This window comes from Malus sylvestris, chromosome 6, assembly GCF_916048215.2.
Source record: "Malus sylvestris chromosome 6, drMalSylv7.2, whole genome shotgun sequence".
Classification (NCBI taxonomy): Eukaryota; Viridiplantae; Streptophyta; class Magnoliopsida; order Rosales; family Rosaceae; genus Malus; species Malus sylvestris.
The window spans coordinates 18,645,637-18,668,618 of NC_062265.1; the positions used below are offsets into that span (position 1 = coordinate 18,645,637).

At 40.8% G+C, this 22,982-nt stretch overlaps 2 protein-coding genes and 1 pseudogene across 5 annotated transcripts; 2 read left to right on the top strand and 1 right to left on the bottom strand.

The window, feature by feature from the left end:
- Positions 1 to 623: 623 nt before the first annotated feature.
- LOC126625492 ((+)-neomenthol dehydrogenase-like) lies at positions 624 to 3,062 on the top strand (annotated as a pseudogene).
- LOC126627459 (tetraspanin-10) lies at positions 2,759 to 14,831 on the bottom strand. Its single transcript, XM_050297020.1, has 11 exons — positions 14,514 to 14,831; positions 14,023 to 14,135; positions 13,857 to 13,911; positions 13,710 to 13,765; positions 13,134 to 13,181; positions 12,819 to 12,867; positions 12,640 to 12,723; positions 12,454 to 12,521; positions 3,527 to 3,652; positions 3,360 to 3,435; positions 2,759 to 3,061 (listed from the first exon to the last, which is right to left on the bottom strand). Exons 1-11 carry the CDS (start codon positions 14,565 to 14,567, stop codon positions 2,996 to 2,998), a joined length of 795 nt encoding a protein of 264 aa, XP_050152977.1. The 5' UTR covers positions 14,568 to 14,831; the 3' UTR covers positions 2,759 to 2,995.
- Positions 6,594 to 22,403, top strand: LOC126627460 (uncharacterized). Of its 4 annotated transcripts, none has more exons than XM_050297024.1 (2): positions 6,594 to 6,722; positions 21,376 to 22,403. In XM_050297024.1, exon 2 carries the CDS (start codon positions 21,727 to 21,729, stop codon positions 22,399 to 22,401), a length of 675 nt encoding a protein of 224 aa, XP_050152981.1. In that variant the 5' UTR covers positions 6,594 to 6,722; positions 21,376 to 21,726; the 3' UTR covers positions 22,402 to 22,403. The 4 variants fall into 4 exon arrangements, with proteins under 4 accessions (XP_050152981.1, XP_050152978.1, XP_050152979.1 ...); XM_050297021.1 differs by having other exon boundaries at positions 6,608 to 7,637; XM_050297022.1 differs by having other exon boundaries at positions 6,608 to 7,613; positions 21,352 to 22,403.
- Positions 22,404 to 22,982: the final 579 nt, after the last annotated feature.

Consider the following 22,982-nt stretch of genomic DNA (forward strand, 5'->3'; position numbering starts at 1 on the left):
GCAAATATGACTACGGATGAATTTTCTTTGTTGAGGCATATTTAGAGTCATTTTTGTGTGTTGTTTGCTTATTTTCTGTTGATATAATTTCTTAGCAACAATTTGATATGTGTGGTTTAAAGATCTAACGATGATCTTATTCATGATTAGTTTCTTGTTTTTCAAAGAAAAAGAATGCATATTCATTCATACAACTTGTATTCATACTCATCTTCCCTAATATCACATGTGAAAAACACAAGGATCAAGTACCTTTTCAAACATTCTAAACAAATTATCTTATGTTTTAAAACAAATTTCATATTTGTCAAACCATGGTTAATAATTTCGTAAAATGTCAATGGGGCAATGGTGGACTTACTTTCCGGCTTAATTAGGAAAAACTCTCTTGCAACCAATGTATAGTCTTAGTATTATCACTGATCCATCCATTGAATACTAGTCACATGCTCAAACATTACCCCAATAATATGAGAGCATCTCTTCTTACTTAGATTCTAAGCACGTGCCACGTGTAAAAACTGACAAAGATCACAATAAAGAATAAACAGAAAAATGAAAACCACCATTTTCTTGAAATCCAAATGAATCCATATGACTGAATTGGATATGAAACATCGTTGAACAATAAATGCGATTGAAGGAGACAAACTTTTACATGAAAATAGTAGAATACTACATGTAAGTTTCTTTTTATTTGGCATTGTATTATTAATATAAACATCACAACGAAAGTAAATCCATATCATATAAGTTGCTCCTTGACCGAAGAGAATTGAAAATAGAATTCTCAAACATTTGATAGTGTCATGGCATACGTGACCATCTTGACAAATGATGAATCAGTAGCTTAGTAATTAAACTATAAATAGCCTAAGAACAAGAGATGAAGAAGCGATTGGAGTAGTCCCTCTAAATCATCATCACCACCATCCACATAGCGAACATTTTTTTTTCCTCCTCCAAATCTCCAACAAATGGGAGAAACAACCATCAGTTTTGAGTCCAAGAGGTACACCAATCTTTCGTTTAATCGATCCGCATCCTCTCCTAAAGAGCTACGTGACAACGAAGGATCAGTAACGATGCTTAATTAGTAATCATGGTTTAATTAATATTCTTTCTTAACAGGATTGCAGTTGTTACTGGAGGCAACAAAGGGATTGGATATGAGATAAGCAGGCAATTAGCTGCTCATGGAGTTGGGGTGGTGTTAACTGCAAGAGATGTGAAGGGAACAGGAAGCTGTTGAGAAATTGAAGGCTTCTTCTGGCCTCTGGTGTGGTATTTCATCAGCTTGATGTAACTTCCTCAACCAGCATTGCTTCTCCGGCTGAATTTCTCAAAACTCAAGTCGGAAAGCGTGACATATTGGTATTTCCCATCTCTAACTACGAATCTTGTTACGATGTTTTTCCTATGTTTGAGTCTGCCAAAAAAAGAAAGGGATGCAGCACGAGGACTTCCTAGGTCTCCTTATCACTTGGCTAAGCACTAAAAGAAATAAATACTTTCACAATATTGCAGCTATATAATGCAGGAACTCTTGGATCCATAGCGCCTGATGATGTATGTCAATAGAACTCGGTTGTTTTTTGTACATCATTTTGGAAGTTCGTATTCTTCTATCGGCCGTTTTGGATAATCACTTACTCTAGAAGCTTTAGCTATTAAAAAAAAAAAAAGGGTTAATCATGTCTACGAAGTTAACTACTAACAGCATTTCTCGCTACTAATAACAACGTTTCTCGTGTGCAACCCCATCATGCACGCGAAGAGGCAGACATATACATGACATTGGTTGACATAGTACATAGAAAGTATAATTAACTTTTTATTTCATTGACAAGAGAGAATAATGATGCAACTTCAACGTTCCAATGCCGGATCCGACAATGAAGTTGTGAAGCAAACCTATGAGACAGCAAGGGATTGCCTGAAAACAAACTATTATGGAGACTATTATGGAGTTAAGCAACTTACCGAAGCACTTATTCCACTGCTTCAAAAATCCAACTCGGCAATGATAGTCAATGTCTCCTCCTCAGTGGGAAAGCTAAGAGTACAGTACCGAAACCCAAATATGAAATCCATCAATACTATGCATTCCCAATTTATACAAACAAAATCTTATCTTATGTCATCAAACTGACAACATAACATCACATATACATACGTGGCAAGATAACATTACCTATATAACGACACATTCTGTTGATATAAAACTATTGTATAAGAATTTTTGTTCATTTCTAGTGTTTCAACTGCATGTCTGAGTTTAGGTTATTCCAAATGAGAAAGCAAAGAGGGTTCTAGGAGATACTAATGGCCTCATAGAAGAGGAAGTGGACAACCTAGTTGAAGAATTTATGGAGGATGTGAAGCAGAGTTTGGTTGAAGCCAAAGGCTGGCCTGCCAAGTTATCTGCCTACATCGTATCCAAAGCAGCTCTGAATGATTATACAAGAGTCTTGGCGAAGACGTATCCCAACATTGCTATTAATGCAGTCGATCCTAGTTTTACCAGAACTGACAAAAACAACAATACTGGGGTGCTTACAGTTAAAGAAGGCGCAAAAGGTCCTTTAAAGCTAGCTTTGTCGCCTGACAGTCGAGTTTCAAGCCTCTACTTCGAACAAACTGAATTGTCAACCTTTGATTGAAATTTGTGATCATGATATAATAACTGTAATATACGTAGGAAGATGTGTGTGTGTGTGTGTGTGGCAACAACGTGATAAAAAATAATGCTTCAGACTTTAATCTCAGATAAGTCAAGAAATGATATAATTTGTTTCCGTAGCATCACAAAGCATTTTTATACAATCTTTAGGCAGATAGCCTCTAGGTAGAAAGTACTTCCCCATTGTATGATGGAGCACTTTCTTTGTCTAAATTCTATAAAAGAATTCACTCACAGGTTGCTTGAATGGATTTTCAGGACTACATAGTTTCTTCGCCCCTAAGAGCGTTTCTGATAGCAGAGGTCCTCTTGTTAATTTTTGGAACGGACTCTTGCAGCATTTCGTCTTGCACAGCATCCCACGAAATATATCATAGACTGGTATTGCACAAAAAGGAATGTCATGACATCAAGCACTTGCAGGAGAAAATTGATAGTAAAAGATGGTAGAACCGTAGAACGCAAGTTATTGCAGTCTTCTCAACAGAGACTATATGAATATAGTAGATGTTTATTCTCTAATCTTTAGCCGTGCATCACATGCAAAATGTCTGCTCTTGATCGTTAAATTTTGGAAATGTTTGATAATGTTATCATAATATACATAGTTGAGCTTTTGTTATTAACTGAAGAAAATTCAATGGTTGTGATTAAATAAATAGAGAGAATGCCTCACCAAAACAACAAACAGAGCAACATTAAAGATCGCGACCAGTCTCCACTCAGTTTTCATGTATTGTGCAACTCCAGCCCTTGAAAATGATTGATGAATAGTGCTCAGAATTGAGTAAATTTATACACAAGAAGACACAAAACAAATTGAGATAAAGGTGTGATGATTACTTGCAGGAATCACAATTGTAACACTTGGTGTCCCGGGCATTTTTGTAAAGTTTGCAGTCCTTGTTCGAACTAACTGGATGGAAGCTCATGTCATAGTATGACGCATTAACAGCAGGATAACCGCATCTAGGAATAAAGTTGAATCCCAGCAATTGATAATATCAGTAAGATGGAGTTTCACTAGTCTGAAATATGCATATAAACTAATAAACTTCCATGAACTACACAAAACGGTCAACAAGAAATAAAGTGCAACTTCTTACATGGTGAGGATATAATTCCTAACCCCCCCCCCCAAAAAAAAAAAAAAAACACCAACTGAGATGATAAACATTCACTAACACAAATATGTAAAAGTATGAGACAACAACAACAACAACAACAAAGCCTTTTCCCACTAAGTGGGGTCGGCTATATGAATCCTAGAACGCCATTGCGCTCGGTTTTGTGTCATGTCCTCTGTTAGATCCAAGTACTCTAAGTCTTTTCTTAGAGTCTCTTCCAAAGTTTTCCTAGGTCTTCCTCTACCCCTTCGGCCCTGAACCTCTGTCCCGTAGTCACATCTTCGAACCGGAGCGTCAGTCGGCCTTCTTTGCACATGTCCAAATCACCGGAGCCGATTTTCTCTCATCTTTCCTACAATTTCGGCTACTCCTACTTTACCTCGGATATCCTCATTCTCAATCTTATCCTTTCTCGTGTGCCCACACATCCCACGAAGCATCCTCATCTCCGCTACACCCATTTTGTGACATTCTGTGCCATACAACATCGCTGGCCTTATTGCCGTCCTATAAAATTTTCCCTTGAGCTTCAGTGGCCTACGACGGTCACACAACACGCCGGATGCACTCTTACACTTCATCCATCCAGCTCGTATTCTATGGTTGAGATCTCCATCTAATTCTCCGTTCTCTTGCAAGATAGATCCTAGGTAGCGAAAACGGTCGCTTTTTGTGATCTTCGCTAGATTGCTCCGGTCATTAGTGTGGATAAGTATATAAATGGATAGAGATAGGAAAGCAAACACAAGATGTACGTGGTTCACCCAGATTGGCTACGTCCACGGAATAGAGGAGTTCTCATTAATTGTGAAGGGTTTACACAAGTACATAGGTTCAAGCTCTCCTTTAGTGAGTACAAGTGAATGATTTAGTACAAATGACATTAGGAAATATTATGGGAGAATGATCTCGTAATCACGAAACTTCTAAGTATCGGAGTGTGGTGTCGTCTTGACTTGCCTTATCTGTCTCATAGGTAGATGTGGCATCTTCTCTGGAAGTACTCTTCCTCCATCCAGGGGTGGTATCTTTAACTGGTGGAGATGCACAAGGTAATGTATCAATTTCACTTGAAGCTTACTTGTAGTTTCAGGCTTGGTCAAGCGCGATACAAACCATGTAGTAGGAGTCCCCCAAGTCGCCGAGCTAGGGGGTCTGCTGAAAGAGGTGACAGACAAGGTAAGCAATCAGAGCTCCGACTGATTGTTCACCTTCTCCCCATCTTGCAGCAGCATGAAGGATAAAGAGAAGAAAAATGAGAAGAGATGATATGAAATACTTTTGCTTTTGAAGAAGTAACTTTCCACAGGCTTATTCTTGAACTGAGCTGAAGGGTTTTCTGGTTTCCTCCAGAGTATAAGGCCGACTGAAGAATTTGAGGGTCAAAACAAGTCCATCAAATCTAGAGTACGTTCCACCCTGCTGATATGGGATACTTTTGCTTTTGACAGAGTAATGGATGTATCGGCACGTGTGCTGTTACGCTTGTCTCCACATGCTTCCTTGTATCCTTCGCACTTGCCCTATCTGTTCCTCAAGCAGATGCGGAATCTTTCATGGAAACATAAGATGTTGAAGATGAGTACTCGAGAGCAATGCCAGGTAAGTAATCAGGTAAGGGGTTCCAGGCAGTCAGTTCCTGGCTGGAAGCTTGATTCCAAGTGCTGACTGATTGCTCTCTTTCTCCTTGTCTTGCAGGTAAAAACAAGGCCAAAGGAAAAGATAGGGAAAAAGCATGATATGGGATACTCTTGCTTTTAACCCTGATGATATGAGATATTCTTGCTCTAGTATAGCTTGTTTGCAGAGGTATTATCGGGGGGAAAGAAAGCTGAATATTTCGAAAGGCTTCGTTGGGAGTGCCCTCTCAGATATGATGAAGGGTTGAGCATTTTTGCAGGTCTGCCTGTCCGTTGGGGATGGAGGTCAACATATATAGGAGTCTCCCTAACAACAAGTAGTAATGTTATTCCTTTACTCTGCTTGGTCATAGCACGGTAGTGGGAGCTGCCAGTTTCACATGTTTTAACTCTGTCAGAGCACTTTGAAAAAAGTGGTCTGTGGTATCTGGCTCTCGAGATTCGGAGAACGATGCCTCTTCGATTTTTGAGAAAGCAATCATGCTGGGGGTCTGGCTCTCGAGATTCGGAGAGAAGTGTCTCTTCGATTTTTGAGGAAGTAATCATGTTAGGAGTCTGGCTCTCGAGATTCGAAGGGCGGTGCCTCTTCGATTTTGGAGCAAGCAATCTTGTTGGGAGTGTTGTCTCGAATGTGAGTAAAGGTTGGGCATGTTTGCTAGTCTACCTTGCCACGAAGCACAAAGGTTGACACACAGGGACTTTCCAATTATCCAGCAATGGTACTGTTCCTTTACCCTCTCTTCGATTTTGAGAAAGTAGTCATGTTGGGAGTCTGGCTCTCGAGATTCGGAGGACGGTGCCTCTTCGATTTTGGAGCAAGCAATCTTGTTGGGAGTGTTTTCTCGAATGTGAGTAAAGGTTGGGCATGTTTGCTAGTCTACCTTGCCACGAAGCACAGAGGTTGACACACAGGGACTTTCCAATTATCCAGCAGTGGTACTGTTCCTTTATCCTTGTGGGTAATAATACGGTAGCTAGACCTTCAAAATTTATGTGTCTAAACTTTGTTAGTGCTGTTTCTTTGCTATTCTTTTACCTTTCTTGGTCAGACCGATGTAGTGGGAGCTGCAAGCTTCACGTACTCAACTTTGGCAGAGAACTTTGGCAAAGTTATTTGTGGTACCCATGAGCTATTGTTGCGTGTGGGAAGTGGGTGATTGAACAGGAAGATTCATGTGCTTTCTACTTCACCAGAAGTCTTCGACAGAATGCCCATAATTTCTGCAAAGCTGAGTGTGCGTGTGACAGGTGCTGACAAGGCTAGAAAAGTAGGTGCCTCTTCGATTTTTGAGATCGGCCCTCGTGGTCTCTGAGCAGCCCAGCTTTTGAGAAAGCGAGCGCCTCTTCGATTGATTCGGAGAACGATGCCTCATCGATTTTTGAGAAAGCAATCATGCTGGGGGTCTGGCTCTCGAAGATTCGGAGAGCAGTGTCTCTTCGATTTTTGAGAAAGTAATCATGTTGGGAGTCTGGCTCTCGAGATTCGGAGGGCGGTGCCTCTTCGATTTTGGAGCAAGCAATCTTGTTGGGAGTGTTTTCTCGAATGTGAGTAAAGGTTGGGCATGTTTGCTAGTCTACCTTGCCACGAAGCACAGAGGTTGACACACAGGGACTTTCCAATTATCCAGCAATGGTACTGTTCCTTTACCCTCTCTTCGATTTTTAAGAAAGTAGTCATGTTGGGAGTCTGGCTCTCGAGATTCGGAGGACGGTGCCTCTTCGATTTTGGAGCAAGCAATCTTATTGGGAGTGTTTTCTCGAATGTGAGTAAAGGTTGGGCATGTTTGCTAGTCTACCTTGCCACGAAGCACAGAGGTTGACACACAGGGACTTTCCAATTATCCAGCAGTGGTACTGTTCCTTTACCCTTGTGGGTAATAATATGGTAGCTAGACCTTCAAAATTTATGGGTCTAAACTTTGTTAGTGCTGTTTCTTTGCTATTCTTTTACCCTTCTTGGTCAGAGCGATGTAGTGGGAGCTGCAAGCTTCACGTGCTCAACTTTGGCAGAGAACTTTGGCAAAGTTATTTGTGGTACCCATGAGCTATTGTTGCGTGTGGGAAGTGGGTGATTGAACAGTAAGATTCATGTGTTTTCTACTTCCCCAGAAGTCTTCGACAGAATGCCCATAATTTCCGCAAAGCTGAGTGTGCGTGTGACAGGTGCTGACAAGGCTGGAAAAGTAGGTGCCTCTTCGATTTCTGAGATCGGTCCTCGTGGTCTCTGGGTAGCCCAGCTTTTGAGAAAGCGAGCGCCTCTTCGATTTCTGAGATCGACCTTCGTGGTCTTTGAGCAGCCCAACTTTTGAGAAAGCAAACGCCTCTTCGATTTCTGAGATCAACCCTCGTGATCTCTAAGCAGCCCAGCTTTTGAGAAAGCAAACGCCTCTTCGATTTCTGAGCAGGCGCCTCTTCGATTTCTGAAGCTCCGTCGAGTGCAGATTTTTATAGGGGCTGACATTAAGTTCCAAAGTACACTTGAATCTCCACCAGTAGAAGCTTCATTCTTGCACTTCTAAGATCTTGATTTGTCCGACCTCTTCTCTCTTCAACACCTTTGAAAATGTCTGGCCCCTCCGACCGTCGTTTTGACTTGAACCTTGTTGAAGAGGCAGCCCCGCCTTCTCCAGACAACATATGGCGCCCATCCTTCGTCTCCCCTACTGGTCCTCTTACCGTTGGGGATTCCGTGATGAAGAATGATATGACCGCTGCGGTGGTGGCCAGGAACCTTCTCACTCCCAAAGATAAAAGACTACTTTCCAAACGGTCTGATGAGTTAGCTGTTAAGGATTCGCTGGCTCTCAGTGTTCAGTGTGCAGGTTCTGTGTCTAATATGGCCCAACGCCTATTTGCTCGAACCCGCCAAGTTGAATCATTGGCGGCTGAAGTGATGAGTCTCAAACAGGAGATTAGAGGGCTCAAGCATGAGAATAAACAGTTGCACCGGCTCGCACATGACTATGCTACAAACATGAAGAGGAAGCTTGACCAGATGAAGGAAACTGATGGTCAGGTTTTACTTGATCATCAGAGATTTGTGGGTTTGTTCCAAAGGCATTTATTGCCTTCGTCTTCTGGGGCTGTACCGCGTAATGAAGCTCCAAATGATCAACCTCTGATGCCTCCTCCTTCTACGGTTCTGTCCAGTACTGAGGCTCCAAATGATCCCCCTCCGGTGCCTTCTCTTTCAAGGCTCTACCGACTGCTGAGACTTCTCCTAAGCAACCTTTGTGAAGGCTCCCTCTTGTGTGTTTATTTTGACTCATGTATATGTACATATTTGTAGCTTATCGGAGATATCAATAAATAAGCTTTCCTTCATTTCAACGTACTGTGTTAAAAACACCAAAGCCTTCTTCGCTAAGTTCTTTGAATTTTCTTTTGTTGAAGCTTGTATGTTGAAGCTTTCTGAGTGGAGCATGTAGGTTGGGGTAGTGTTCCCTTAATTTTCCGAGTGAGGAAAACTTCTCGGTTGGAGACTTGGAAAATCCAAGTCACTGAGTGGGATCGGCTATATGAATCTTAGAACGCCATTGTGCTCGATCCTGTGTCATGTCCTTCGTTAGATCCAAGTACTCTAAGTCTTTTCTTAGAGTCTCTTCCAAAGTTTTCATAGGTCTTCCTCTACCCCTTCGGCCCTGAACCTCTGTCCCATAGTCGCATCTTCTAATCGGAGCGTCAGTAGGCCTTCTTTGCACATGTCCAAACCACCGTAACCGATTTTCTCTCATCTTTCCTTCAATTTCGGCTACTCCTACTTTACCCCGGATATCCTCATTCCTAATCTTATCCTTTCTCGTGTGCCCACACATCCAACGAAGCATCCTCATCTCCGCTACACCCATTTTGTGTACGTGTTGATGTTTCACCGCCCAACATTCTGTGCCATACAGCATCGCCGGCCTTATTGCCGTCCTATAAAATTTTCCCTTGAGCTTCAGTGGCATACGGCGGTCACATAACACGCCGGATGCACTCTTCCACTTCATCCATCCAGCTTGTATTCTATGGTTGAGATCTCCATCTAATTCTCCGTTCTTTTGCAAGATAGATCCTAGGTAACGAAAACGGTCGCTCTTTGGTATTTCTTGATCTCCGATCCTCACCCCTAACTCGTTTTGGCCTCCATTTGCACTGAACTTGCACTCCATATATTCTGTCTTTGATCGGCTTAGGCGAAGACCTTTAGATTCCAACACTTCTCTCCAAAGGTTAAGCTTTGCATTTACCCCTTCCTGAGTTTCATCTATCAACACTATATCGTCTGCGAAAAGCATACACCAAGGAATATCATCTTGAATATGTCCTGTTAACTCATCCATTACCAACGCAAAAAGGTAAGGACTTAAGGATGAGCCTTGATGTAATCCTACAGTTATGGGAAAACTTTCGGTTTGTCCTTCATGAGTTCTTACGGCAGTCTTTGCTCCTTCATACATATCCTTTATAGCTTGGATATATGCTACTCGTACTCCTTTCTTCTCTAAAATCCTCCAAAGAATGTCTCGTGGGACCCTATCATACGCTTTTTCCAAATCTATAAAGACCATGTGTAAATCTTTTTTCCCATCTCTCTATCTTTCCATCAATCTTCGTAAGAGATAGATTGCCTCCATGGTTGAGCGCCCTGGCATGAACCCGAATTGGTTGTCCGAAACCCGTGTCTCTTGCCTCAATCTATGCTCAATGACTCTCTCCCAGAGCTTCATTGTATGACTCATTAGCTTAATACCCCTATAGTTCATGCAATTTTGTACGTCGCCCTTATTCTTGTAGATAGGCACCAAAGTGCTCGTTCGCCACTCATTTGGCATCTTCTTCGTTTTCAAAATCCTATTGAAAAGGTCACTGAGCCATGTTATACCTGTCTCTCCCAAAAGTTTCCACACTTCGATTGGTATATCGTCTGGGCCTATTGCTTTTTTATGCTTCATCTTCTTCAAAGCTACAACCACTTCTTCCTTCCGGATTCGACGATAAAAAGAGTAGTTTCTACACTCTTCTGAGTTACTCAACTCCCCTAAAGAAGCACTCATTTCATGTCCTTCATTGAAAAGATTATGAAAATAACCTCTCCATCTGTCTTTAACCGCGTTCTCTGTAGCAAGAACCTTTCCATCCTCATCCTTGATGCACCTCACTTGGTTTAGGTCCCTTGTCTTCTTTTCCCTTGCTCTAGATAGTTTATAGATATCCAACTCTCCTTCTTTGGTATCTAGTCGTTTATACATATCGTCGTAAGCCGCTAACTTAGCTTCTCTGACAGCTTTCTTCGCCTCTTGCTTCACTTTTCTATACCTTTCACCATTTTCATCGGTCCTCTCCTTGTATAAGGCTTTACAACATTCCTTCTTAGCCTTCACCTTTGTTTGTACCTCCTCATTCCACCACCAAGATTCCTTTTGGTGTGGGGCAAAGCCCTTGGACTCTCCTAATACCTCTTTTGCTACTTTTCGGATACAACTAGCCATGGAATCCCACATTTGGCTAGCTTCCCCCTCTCTATCCCACACACATTGGGTGATTACCTTCTCTTTGAAAATGGCTTGTTTTTCTTCTTTTAGATTCCACCATCTAGTCCTTGGGCACTTCCAAGTCTTGTTCTTTTGTCTTACTCTTTTGATATGTACATCCATCACCAATAAGCGATGTTGATTAGCCACGCTCTCTCCTGGTATAACTTTGCAATCCTTACAAGTTATACGATCCCCTTTCCTCATTAGAAGAAAATCTATTTGTGTTTTTGACGACCCACTCTTGTAGGTGATCACATGTTCTTCTCTCTTCTTAAAGAAGGTGTTGGCTAAGAAGAGATCATATGCCATTGCAAAATCCAAGATGGCTTCCCCATCCTCGTTTCTCTCCCCAAAACCATGGCCACCATGAAAACCTCCATAGTTGCCTGTCTCCCTGCCCACGTGTCCATTTAAATCTCCTCCTATAAATAACTTCTCCGTCTGAGCAATTCCTTGCACCAAGTCTCCAAGGTCTTCCCAAAATTTCTCCTTCGAACTCGTATCCAACCCTACTTGAGGTGCGTACGCACTAATCACATTGATAAGTTCTTGTCCTATTACAATCTTGATTGCCATGATTCTATCTCCTACCCTCTTGACATCTACAACATCTTGTACCAAGGTCTTGTCCACGATGATGCCAACACCGTTTCTCGTTCTATTTGTGCCCGAATACCAAAGTTTAAACCCTGAGTTTTCTAGATCCTTTGCCTTACTACCAACCCACTTAGTTTCTTGTAGGCACATAATATTTATCCTTCTCCTCACCATAACTTCCACTACTTCCATAGATTTCCCGTTAAGGTTCCTATATTCCACGTTCCTAAACGCATTTTGCTCTCTTGAACTCTACCCTTCTGTCCTAGCTTCTTCACCCTCCCCCGTCTAATAGGATCAAAGTACTTCTTTTGTGTGTCCCGGGTAAAGTTGATAGGAGCATATGCTCCCAAACAACTTTGAGTGGAGTCATTCGAAAAGAAGTTTCTATGGCCCCCTTGCTCATTTAACACTGCATCCGGGTGCCGATGGAGATACAGCGACCCTTGCTCACTTATCACTGTGCTCGGGCCACACAGCGCGCCACTTACGGGTGACGCCCTAGCTTTAGCGCGATTTTGTTCTGGATTCATTTTCATAAGGATTCGACGTGATCATGGAGTGCCGGCTGTCGACTACCTGACGCCCTCCCCCTCCTCCTTTATCCGGGCTTGGGACCGGCCATGTAAGACATAGGCGGAGTTATGTAAAAGTATGAGACGATAATATAAAATAATTAAGTATATGAAATAGACAATTGATGTGCATGGTACATACTAGATAACATGTGAAACATGCACTTTTTAAAATATAAAAGTATATAATACAAAAATAACCATTCTGATTTTCCAATGCTGGAAACGAGAAAGACAGTCAGCAGGATGAGGCGCGGAAACTTACCAAACAACAAAAGACACAGAAATGAAAACAAGAAGTATGGCACCTACTCAGATGGTGGTCGACAACAACCAGCCTCCACAGGGGTTAGCTTTGCCAATTTGTATTGCTTCAGAGTCTGAATCCAACAAGCGAAGTGAAAGAAATTAAGTCAATCGGAAAAGAGAGAAGGTAAAGGAAATCACAACTATATTATGCAGACAAATAAGCAATTTAAACAAGTTTGACAAGTGCACCTTATACTTTTTTGGTAGGTCATTGCAGTCATTAGATTTCACAAGACAACTCTTTAAGTGCTTCCAGTTTTGCGTATTGTTCAACTAAAACACGAAAGTGAGTAACTGATATAAAAAAACGCATAACAAAGCGGACACTCCATATCATCATTAAACTGCAAAAGAAAAATGGAACTCACTTGTTTTAGAAACCATGGACTGTAATCATGGAGTTGATACTCCTTGTACCTGTCCCCAGACGAGAAAAAAGAGGATGAAAAAACGTTTTGTATTTTATTCCTACAGTGGTTAGAAGTGCATTCTTTTGACGAAATAAAAATTGAAACTTGTGCCTCTCTAGATGATTTGAAGCTACTAAACTTTTACAGCCGCTATTTTCTGTATCCTAATCATTTCAAAGTTCTGCTCAGACAATATTTCAGGAGTAGATACCACAAATCAAGATCATACCCTCCCATAAAGCAAGTCGAGCGACCACAAAATAATTTGCATACCTCAAGCCAACCACGCTATGACCAGAGCCATTATTTGTGACAATGAACCTGCAAGTAAAGGCAGAAAATTATGCAACGTCTAACTCGTACACACCAAATAAAACTGGGCCCTCGTACAAATATTATGAAACTGGTACAATGAAAATTAAACCGTTAAGGAGCAAATATTGAATTGGGTTGAACTGCAGTAATTCAAAAAAATCACATGTATGGTTATCGACTATCGAGAAAACATTTAAATACTTATAGAAGATCACAATCAACATTATCTTCACAGACACAATCGAGAACAGAAGCATATGGACAAAAATGCAATCGAGCCGATGAAGTACTTTCAAGAACAAAAAATATATGCAAAAGCATGCCCACTTCATTGTGACTACCACAAGTCTACAATTTTCTTAAACTCCCGATCAAAATGTCAAACTGCATAAAAGTACTGACTTGTTCTCTTATATTTTCAAATACTTATCCAGTCAACTGGCGTAGGAAAAAAAAATCAGATAATAGATTAATGGGATATGAAGTACAAACTGAGATAGGGAGAGTGTTGAGCTTCAGATGATGTTTACTTACGCTAATACCGTGAACACCAGGATTCCCACCAATATGAAGCACAACAGAATCAGATACTGCACATGAAAAGTCAAGGAACAAACAAGAACGAACGACAGCAAAACAATCTCAATCAAAAATCAACCAAAATTCATTTACTAAGGATACAATCCACAAGAGTATGGAGCTATTTTTCATTGCACCCAAGAAGCCGATTATTGATCTAACAGCCAAAGCACACAAGTATAAGTAGATTTCTCGAGATCAATACAAAGTTACAGAGTGGAATCGAAGAATGCATACAAACTCGGGTGGTAAAGAAAGCAAAGCGTACATTAAAAAGATGACTGCACCAATGCCTATAACGGGGAGCGTGAGGGATCTCCGACAGCCATCGTGATGAGTACTCATCCACACCCCGAAAACTACGACAACAATTGCTAAGAGCTGCATACCAAACATAGTAAGACATCATCAAATTTATGTACACAACATATAAACTAGAGCTGCTCATTGGTTAGCTAACCAGCTACACAAGTTTCAACAGATTCTCTCCAACAATTTGAATGACAACGTAAGAGCAAAGACTGAAAATTTTGCAAACAAAACATCAATCTGGTAAGAAACAAGCAAATATAGGATGACAAATCCAAAAACCAAATCACAGTATCAAACTCAAACCCATAAACAGAACCAAACCCATCCTTAAAACGAACAAATACCCAGAAACGGGGCAAACAAAAAGGACAAAAAAGAAGCAATCTTTTCGTTTTTTTTTTTTTTCAGACAGATTTTTACAGAAAGATGAAAACTTTGAAAGATTACCATGGTGAGAAAGTTGACCCATCTGATGACAAATGTGCTTGTTCCCATTCCCATTTCTTCCTTCTTTTTTCTTTCTAAATCCCCCCTCTCTTTTTTTTGGTACCAAAATCTAAATTCCTCTCACTACTTGAACTTTTATCAAAATCTAATCTTTCTGAACTTGCAGAAAATAAGAAGCAAGAGGAGAGAAATGTCAGAGATTTCTTCTCAGGCTCCGAAGCTGCATTCATTACAAATTGGCCACTTGCTTCTGCGGCTCTGAGAGCTGATAAAGTGGCACTTGAAATTTGAAGCAGAAGGGGGCCCAAAGGGGATAACGCTGAGTTCAGAAGGATATTTTGGTCAATGGAGAACCGCCTGCACATGGTTCATGATCCATGGGATTTACCAGCGGACACACGACACCGAGATAACCGAAACAACAACAAAGGCAACCGGTAATTCGGGGTCATAAATTGACTCGAAATTGATGTTTAACTTGCAGTCAAAGGTGAAAGTATAACGTTGACTACTGCCGATGTAGTTCGGTTCGCTGTGGGCGACATGGCGTCGGTGCGAATCTCTGTCACACAACTTAGATTCTTCAGACATTTGTTACCAGACACGACAACAAGTTTCTTTTATTTCGGTAATTTGTTGAAAATACAAAATGGATTTGAACCAAGTATTTTCGACAAATTATTTTATTTCATTAAAATATTTTTTATGTTATGAAAGGAGGTGTGAATGCCTTGAGTATAGGCAACCAGATATGACGGTAGCTTTACAATGTTGTCGAGAAAGAGTCTTGGTAAGATTGGTAGGTTGAAAAACATGGTCGACCAAATAAGATCAAGGAAGAATGAAAACTTTTATATAAAGAGATATTTGCATCATTGAATAAAAATAACACAAAAAGAGAGAAAAGCATACGAAATAAAAGAAAGAAAGAGAGAAAGAAAGAAGAGATATGCACGAGAAAATACCAATGAGTTAAGCTAGAGAGAAGAGATAATACTGAGAGTTATTTTGTACTCCTATTATTTCAGATAATAAAAAAAAGTACTACTGCTGCCCCGAAGATATAGGCACATTTGTCAAACCTTATAAATATTGCGTCTTATTTACTTTATATTCCACTGCATACTTATCCTCAATTTCACAATACGTTATTAGCACGAGAAACTTTCGTATCAGTGGAAAGCACAACACCATAAATCCGGTGAAGCAATACTTACCTTTCACCTATGTCGGCTAGAATCTCACAGATAAGAAAATCTTTTTACTTTATCTTCATACTTTTGTACCACTAATTTTCTTAAAGCAAATGTACATCTGACTATATAACTATTATTATTATTGACAGAAAATCTGACAGTCATGTAAATAGTCTCTAAACTCTAACTTCCTGACCTTGGATTGAAATACTTCCTTATTGAAAGTTGTTTGTCTGCCCATTACCTATAACATATTCAAATTTCAGGAAATCCAACGATGCGATTGTTGTAGATGTTAAACACCAACCTAGTTTCCAATTCCATAGAAAACTGGACAACCATCTTATAAGTGCCAAAACCTCATTTGTAGTTTAGATCAAAACGGGTTCTTTCACGAAAGTTGTTCGTTATCCTCTTATTCATATCATACTAAAATTTGGGTTAGATCCAACAGTTTGGTCTTCCTATAATTCTCAAACACTACCGTTGACACATGACCATGATTAGAAAGAAAAAGGGAAGTATAGTGAGTTAATATTTACATTTTTCTTATCATTATTAATCTTGTTATTAATGTGTTTGGCGTGGTATAATTACCAATCATATGTTAATATATATGTGAATGGCGCGGCATCAGCGCCCTTCTTATAATAACAATTATTATCTTTAAGTTTTGATATTTATGTGGATGGTGCTGATTAAAGCCTTTGTCACAATCATTAGTTATTTAAAGCAATTTGTTTATAGTGGTTGGAATTATCACCCTATGCTTTAATTTATTTATTGTGCTACATTTTGTTATGATAAGTATATATAGGACCAGAAGTTCCTTGATCAAATTAGAATCTGAAGTTTCTTGATCCTCATCATATCAAAAGATTGAACTTGAAGTTCCTTAATCATTAGCATATATAAAGATTGGATCTGAAGTTACCAAAAGTTCCTTGATTGATGTAAATGGTGACTATAAATTTCTTAACAGTAATGTTATTCTTACCATATTTTCATACCATATTTGTATATCATCTTATGTGGACAACCACATCATTTAAATTAGTCAGAATTTAATTTAAATTAAAAACCATTTAATAAACCACAACAACAACAAAGCCTTTTCCCACTAAGTGGGGTCGGCTATATGAATCCTAGAACGCCATTGCGTTCGGTTTTGTGTCATGTCCTCCGTTAGATCCAAGTACTCAAGCCTTTTCTTAGGGTCTCTTCCAAAGTTTTCCTAGGTCTTCCTTTACCCCTTCGGCCCTGAACCTCTGTCCCTATTGGAAATGTGCTCTAAAGCCAATCATATGATGATACTTTACGGACATTTCACATGTTAAACTAATCTAGTTTACATATAAAGGGCAAAGATTATTGTTTGAGCCGTCTCATATAAATGTTATATGCTTAAACGATAAAGTCCAAGGAATATGTGATTGGGAGAATGCAATCTAATGAAGTTAGATTAATGAGACCATTCTTTCGTAGACACATCCTAAATGTTCCTGATCATAGGATTGCCAATTGGGCATTGACAGTCCGTTAAGATCAGTACGTACTGTGTCTTCTCTCAGGGAGAGTGACTAGTCTCGAGTCATTGGTGTGTGTGACATCAAGACAAGTACGTAGGTGCTCAATAGCGAATGAGTTCACTGAACGTGATCAACGAAGAGTTCTTATATTCCATGTCACATGAGAACTCATGGTTGGGATAATGCAAAGTAGTCCTTTGACCTGAGGCATCACAGTTGTCTTGTGGTTAAGTCCTTAATCTTTGATTATGTCTAATTCACCCCCTCGGGGTGTCACGGCATCGTTGGGGTTAAGCCACTTAGTCATGGAGACAAGTGAATGCGCAACAAGGGATCTCTAACCTTCAAACAGTTGAGGGAGAATACTCTATGATATGATTTGGAATCTCTGGCCAGAGTATGAATGAGATTGTGGAATGTGTTCCAAATCACATTCAAGGAAATCATATAAGCAAACGATTCACATTGGATAGTAGACATGAACAAATAAACTATCATACCAAACAATGTGGTCAAGAGTATTAGATTAGAGAAAGACCGTATTGCATTTGTAATCCCGAACTGAATAGGTTCTCTATCCTCTTCTGATTAGCTTGGGTAACCATGACATGCTGCTAGGCGTCAACCATGGTTTGTGGAAGCCCTATACGTGTATAACCACTAAAGGGAGAATTGAAAATTGTTTCAATTCACAATCGATGTAAAATGGTTTTAATCGCCCACTGCCTCGCTAAAAGGAACCTAATGGATCGCACACCATAAAAGGTGGAGATTGAAGATTAAACGGAAATGAGTAAGAATGATTAAATGGTTTAATCATTTATTTATGGCAAGGATTAATTAATATGTTAATTAATCAAACGAATAAGTTCGTTAAAGACTTCGGGATAGTTTTGGACCTTAAGGCCCAATGGGCTTCGAACGTCAAGCCCATTAACTTAAGTTGTATGACAATTTAATGAATGAAGATTCATTAAAGCCCAAAAGCCCAAAATCCCCTAAATGGCCGGCCATAGTGTGATGAATTAGGGTTTTGGTTATTTAGGTCACTTAAAGAAGTGACTATATAAATGACTTTATAACTAAATATTCATTAATGTAGTTAAGGGTTTATTTTGGGGGAAAATTGGTGAGAATTGTCTCTCCATTTTCTCTCTAAAGAGGCCAACACCTTGGAGGGTACATCTAGCAATCCTACTACTCCAAGGTCACTCATTTTTCTTCTACAATCTAACCTTGGTGAAGAGACTTAGAGGTTCTCAATTTTGGGAACTTAGAGAACCTATTCTTCCATCCAAATCCATGGATCTAAGAAGCAAGGAATGAAGGCCCCTATCTCTTTGGGTGATTAGCCTTTGCTTATGCAAAGAGGAATCTACAAAGGTATTAATTTCAACTCACTTTGTTTTGAGTTGATTATTGGTTCACCAATCTACTAGGCTTTGAATTTCATGGGTAATGTTTTGTTTTTGAATGCATACAAGCATGATTCCGCCTTTAATTTGTTAATTGCATGCTATAGATGTTATTCAAATGAACATGTTTTTCAAAATAAATCCTTCAGTCCCGTAGTCACATTTTCGAACCGGAGCGTCAGTAGGCCTTCTTTGCACATGTCCAAACCACCGGAACCGATTTTCTCTCATATTTCCTTCAATTTTGGCTACTCCTACTTTACCTCGGATATCCTCATTCCCAATCTTATCCTTTATCGTGTGCCCATACATCCCACGAAGCATCCTCATCTCCGCTACACCCATTTTGTGTACGTGTTGATGCTTCACCGCCCAACATTCTGTGCCATACAACATCGCTGGCCTTATTGCCGTCCTATAAAATTTTCCCTTGAGCTTCAGTGGCCTACGACGGTCACACAACACGCCGGATGCACTCTTACACTTCATCCATCCAGCTTGTATTCTATGGTTGAGATCTCCATCTAATTCTCCGTTCTCTTGCAAGATAGATCCTATGTAGCGAAAACGGTCACTTTTTGTGATCTTCGCTAGATTGCTCCGGTCATTAGTGTGGATAAGTATATAAATGGATAGAGATAGGAAAGCAAACACAAGATGTACGTGGTTCACCCAGATTGGCTACGTCCACGGAATAGAGGAGTTCTCATTAATTGTGAAGGGTTTACACAAGTACATAGGTTCAAGCTCTCCTTTAGTGAGTACAAGTGAATGATTTAGTACAAATCACATTAGGAAATATTGTGGGAGAATGATCTCGTAACCACGAAACTTCTAAGTACCGGAGTATGGTATCGTCTTGACTTGCCTTATCTGTCTCATAGGTAGATGTGGCATCTTCTCTGGAAGTACTCTTCCTCCATCCAGGGGTGGTATCTGTAACTGGTGGAGATGCACAAGGTAATGTATCAATTTCACTTGAAGCTTACTTGTAGTTTCAGGCTTGGTCAAGCGCGATACAAACCATGTAGTAGGAGTCCCCCAAGTCGCCGGGCTAGAGGGTCTGCTGAAAGAGGTGACAGACAGGGTAAGCAATCAGAGCTCCGGCTGATTGTTCACATTCTCCCTATCTTGCAGGCAGCATGAAGGATAAAGAGAAGAAAAATGAGAAGAGATGATATGGGATACTTTTGCTTTTGAAGAAGTAACTTTCCACAGGCTTATTCTTGAACCGGGTTGGAGGGTTTTCTGGTTTCCTCCAGAGTATAAGGCCGACTGAAGAATTTGAGGGTCAAAACAAGTCCATCAAATCTAGAGTACGTTCGACCCTGCTGATATGGGATACTTTTGCTTTTGACAGAGTAGTGGATGTATCGGCACGTGTGCTGTTACGCTTGTCTCCACATGCTTCCTTGTATCCTTCTCACTTGCCCTATCTGTTCCTCAGGCAGATGCTGTATCTTCCCTGGAAGCATAAGATGTTGAAGATGAGTACTCGAGAGCAATGCCAGGTAAGTAATCAGGTAAAGGGTTCCAGACAGTCAGTTCCTGGCTGGAAGCTTGATTCCAAGTGCTGACTGATTGCTCTCTTTCTCCTTGTCTTGCAGGTAAGAACAAGGCCAAAGGAAAAGACAGGGAAAAAGCATGATATGGGATACTCTTGCTTTTAACCCTGATGATATGAGATATTCTTGCTCTAGTATAGCTTGTTTACAGAGGTATTATCGGGGGGAAAGAAAGCTGAATATTTCGAAAGGCTTCGTTGGGAGTGCCCTCTCAGATAAGAGAAAGGGTTGAGCATTTTTTTAGGTCTGCCTGTCCGTTAGGGATGGAGGTTTACATATATAGGAGTCTCCCTAACATCAAGTAATAATGCTATTCCTTTACCCTGCTTGGTCATAGCACGGTAGTGGGAGCTGCCAGCTTCACATGTTTTAACTCTGTCAGAGCACTTTGAAAAAGTGGTCTGTGGTATCTGGAAAGCTGATGTTGCGTGTGAAGATTACAGACAAGCTTTATCCAAGGAGATCCAGCTCTTGAAGTTGGGAAAGTGGTGCCTCTTCGGTTTTCGAACAAGTAATCCTGTCGAGGATCTGGCTCTCGAGATTCGGAGAACGATGCCTCTTCGATTTTTGAGAAAGCAATCCTGCTGGGGGTCTGGCTCTCGAGATTCGGAGAGCGGTGTCTCTTCGCTTTTTGAGAAAGTAATCATGTTGGGAGTCTGGCTCTCGAGATTCGGAGGGCGGTGCCTCTTCGATTTTGGAGCAAGCAATCTTATTGGGAGTGTTTTCTTGAATGTGAGTAAAGGTTGGGCATGTTTGCTAGTCTACCTTGCCACGAAGCACAGAGGTTGACACACCGGGACTTTCCAATTATCCAGCAGTGGTACTGTTCCTTTACCCTTGTGGGTAATAATATGGTAGCTAGACCTTCAAAATTTATGTGTCTAAACTTTGTTAGTGTTGTTTCTTTGCAATTCTTTTACCCTTCTTGGTCAGAGCGATGTAGCGGGAGCTGCAAGCTTCACGTGTCTCAACTTTGTCAGAGAACTTTGGCAAAGTTATCTGTGGTACCCATGAGTTACTGTTGCGTGTGGGATGTGGGTGATTGAACAATACGATTCATGTGCTTTCTACTTCGCCAGAAATCTTCGACAGAATGCCCATAATTTCCGCAAAGCTGAATGTGCGTGTGACAGGTGCTGACAAAGCTGGAAAAGTAGGTGCCTCTTCGATTTCTGAGATCGGCCCTCGTGGTCTCTTAGCAGCCCAGCTTTTGAGAAAGCAAGCCTCTTCGATTTCTAAGATCGGCCTTCGTGGTCTTTGAGCAGCCCAGCTTTTGAGAAAGCAAACGCCTCTTCGATTTCTGAGATCGACCCTCGTGGTCTCTGAGCAGCCCAGCTTTTGAGAAAGCAAACGCCTCTTCGATTTCTGAAGTTTCGTCGAGTGCAGATTTTTATAGGGGCTAACATTAAGTTCCAAAGCACACTTGAATATCCACCAGTAGAAGCTCCATTCTTGCACTTCTAAGATCTTGATTTGTCCGACCTCTTCTCTCTTCAACACCTTTGAAAATGTCTGGCCCCTCCGACCGTCGTTTTGACTTGAACCATGTTGAAGAGGCAGCCCCGCCTTCTCCAGACAACATATGGCGCCCAGCCTTCGTCTCCCCTACTGGTCCTCTTACCGTTGGGGATTCCGTGATGAAGAATGATATGACCGCTGCGGTATTGGCCAGGAACCTTCTCACTCCCAAAGATAACAGACTACTTTCCAAACGGTCTGATGAGTTGGCTGTTAAGGATTCTCTGGCTCTCAGTGTTCAGTGTGCAGGTTCTGTGTCTAATATGGCCCAACGCCTATTTGCTCGAACCCGCCAAGTTGAATCATTGGCGGCTGAAGTGATGAGTCTCAAACAGGAGATTAGAGGGCTCAAGCATGAGAATAAACAGTTGCACCGGCTCGCACATGACTATGCTACAAACATGAAGAGGAAGCTTGACCAGATAAAGGAATCTGATGGTCAGGTTTTACTTGATCATCAGAGATTTGTGGGTTTGTTCCAAAGGCATTTATTGCCTTCATCTTCTGGGGCTGTACCACGTAATGAAGCTCCAAATGATCAACCTCTGATGCCTCCTCCTTCTAGGGTTTTGTCCAGTACTGAGGCTCCGAATGATCCCCCTCCGGTGCCTTCTCTTTCTGGGGCTCTACCGATTGCTGAGACTTCTCCTAAGCAACCTTTGTGAAGGCTCCCTCTTGTTTGTTTTTTTTTTACTCAAGTATATGTACATATTTGTAACTTATCAGGGATATCAATAAATAAGTTTTCCTTCATTTCAACGTATTGTGTTAAATACACCAAAGCCTTCTTCGCTAAGTTCTTTGAATTTTCTTTTGTTAAAGCTTGTATGTTGAAGCTTTGTGAGTGGAGCATGTAGGTTGAGGTAGTGTTCCCTTAATTTCCCGAGTGAGGAAAACTTCTCGGTTGGAGACTTGAAAAATCCAAGTCACTAAGTGGGATCGGCTATATGAATCTTAGAACGCCATTGTGTTCTGTCCTGTGTCATGTCCTCCGTTAGATCTAAGTACTCTAAGTCTTTTCTTAGGGTCTCTTCCAAAGTTTTCCTAGGTCTTCCTCTACCTCTTCGGCCCTGAACCTCTGTCCTATAGTCGCATCTTCTAATCGGAGCGTTAGTAGGCCTTCTTTGCACATGTCCAAACCACCGTAACCGATTTTGTCTCATCTTTCCTTCAATTTCGGCTACTCCTACTTTACCCCGGATATCCTCATTCCTAATCTTATCCTTTCTCGTGTGCCCACACATCC

Bases quoted from the DNA above. Each gene is read 5' to 3' on its own strand.
- LOC126627459 (XM_050297020.1), bottom strand. From the start codon at position 14,567: ATGGGAATGGGAACAAGCACATTTGTCATCAGATGGGTCAACTTTCTC. The intron at 13,182-13,709 runs GTAAGTAAACAT...CTTTACTTGCAG, and splicing joins CTGGTGTTCACGGTATTAGC to GTTCATTGTCACAAATAATG. The intron at 12,868-13,133 runs GTATGCAAATTA...GTCTGGGGACAG, and splicing joins CATAGCGTGGTTGGCTTGAG to GTACAAGGAGTATCAACTCC.
- LOC126627460 (XM_050297024.1), top strand. From the start codon at position 21,727: ATGTCTGGCCCCTCCGACCGTCGTTTTGACTTGAACCATGTTGAAGAG.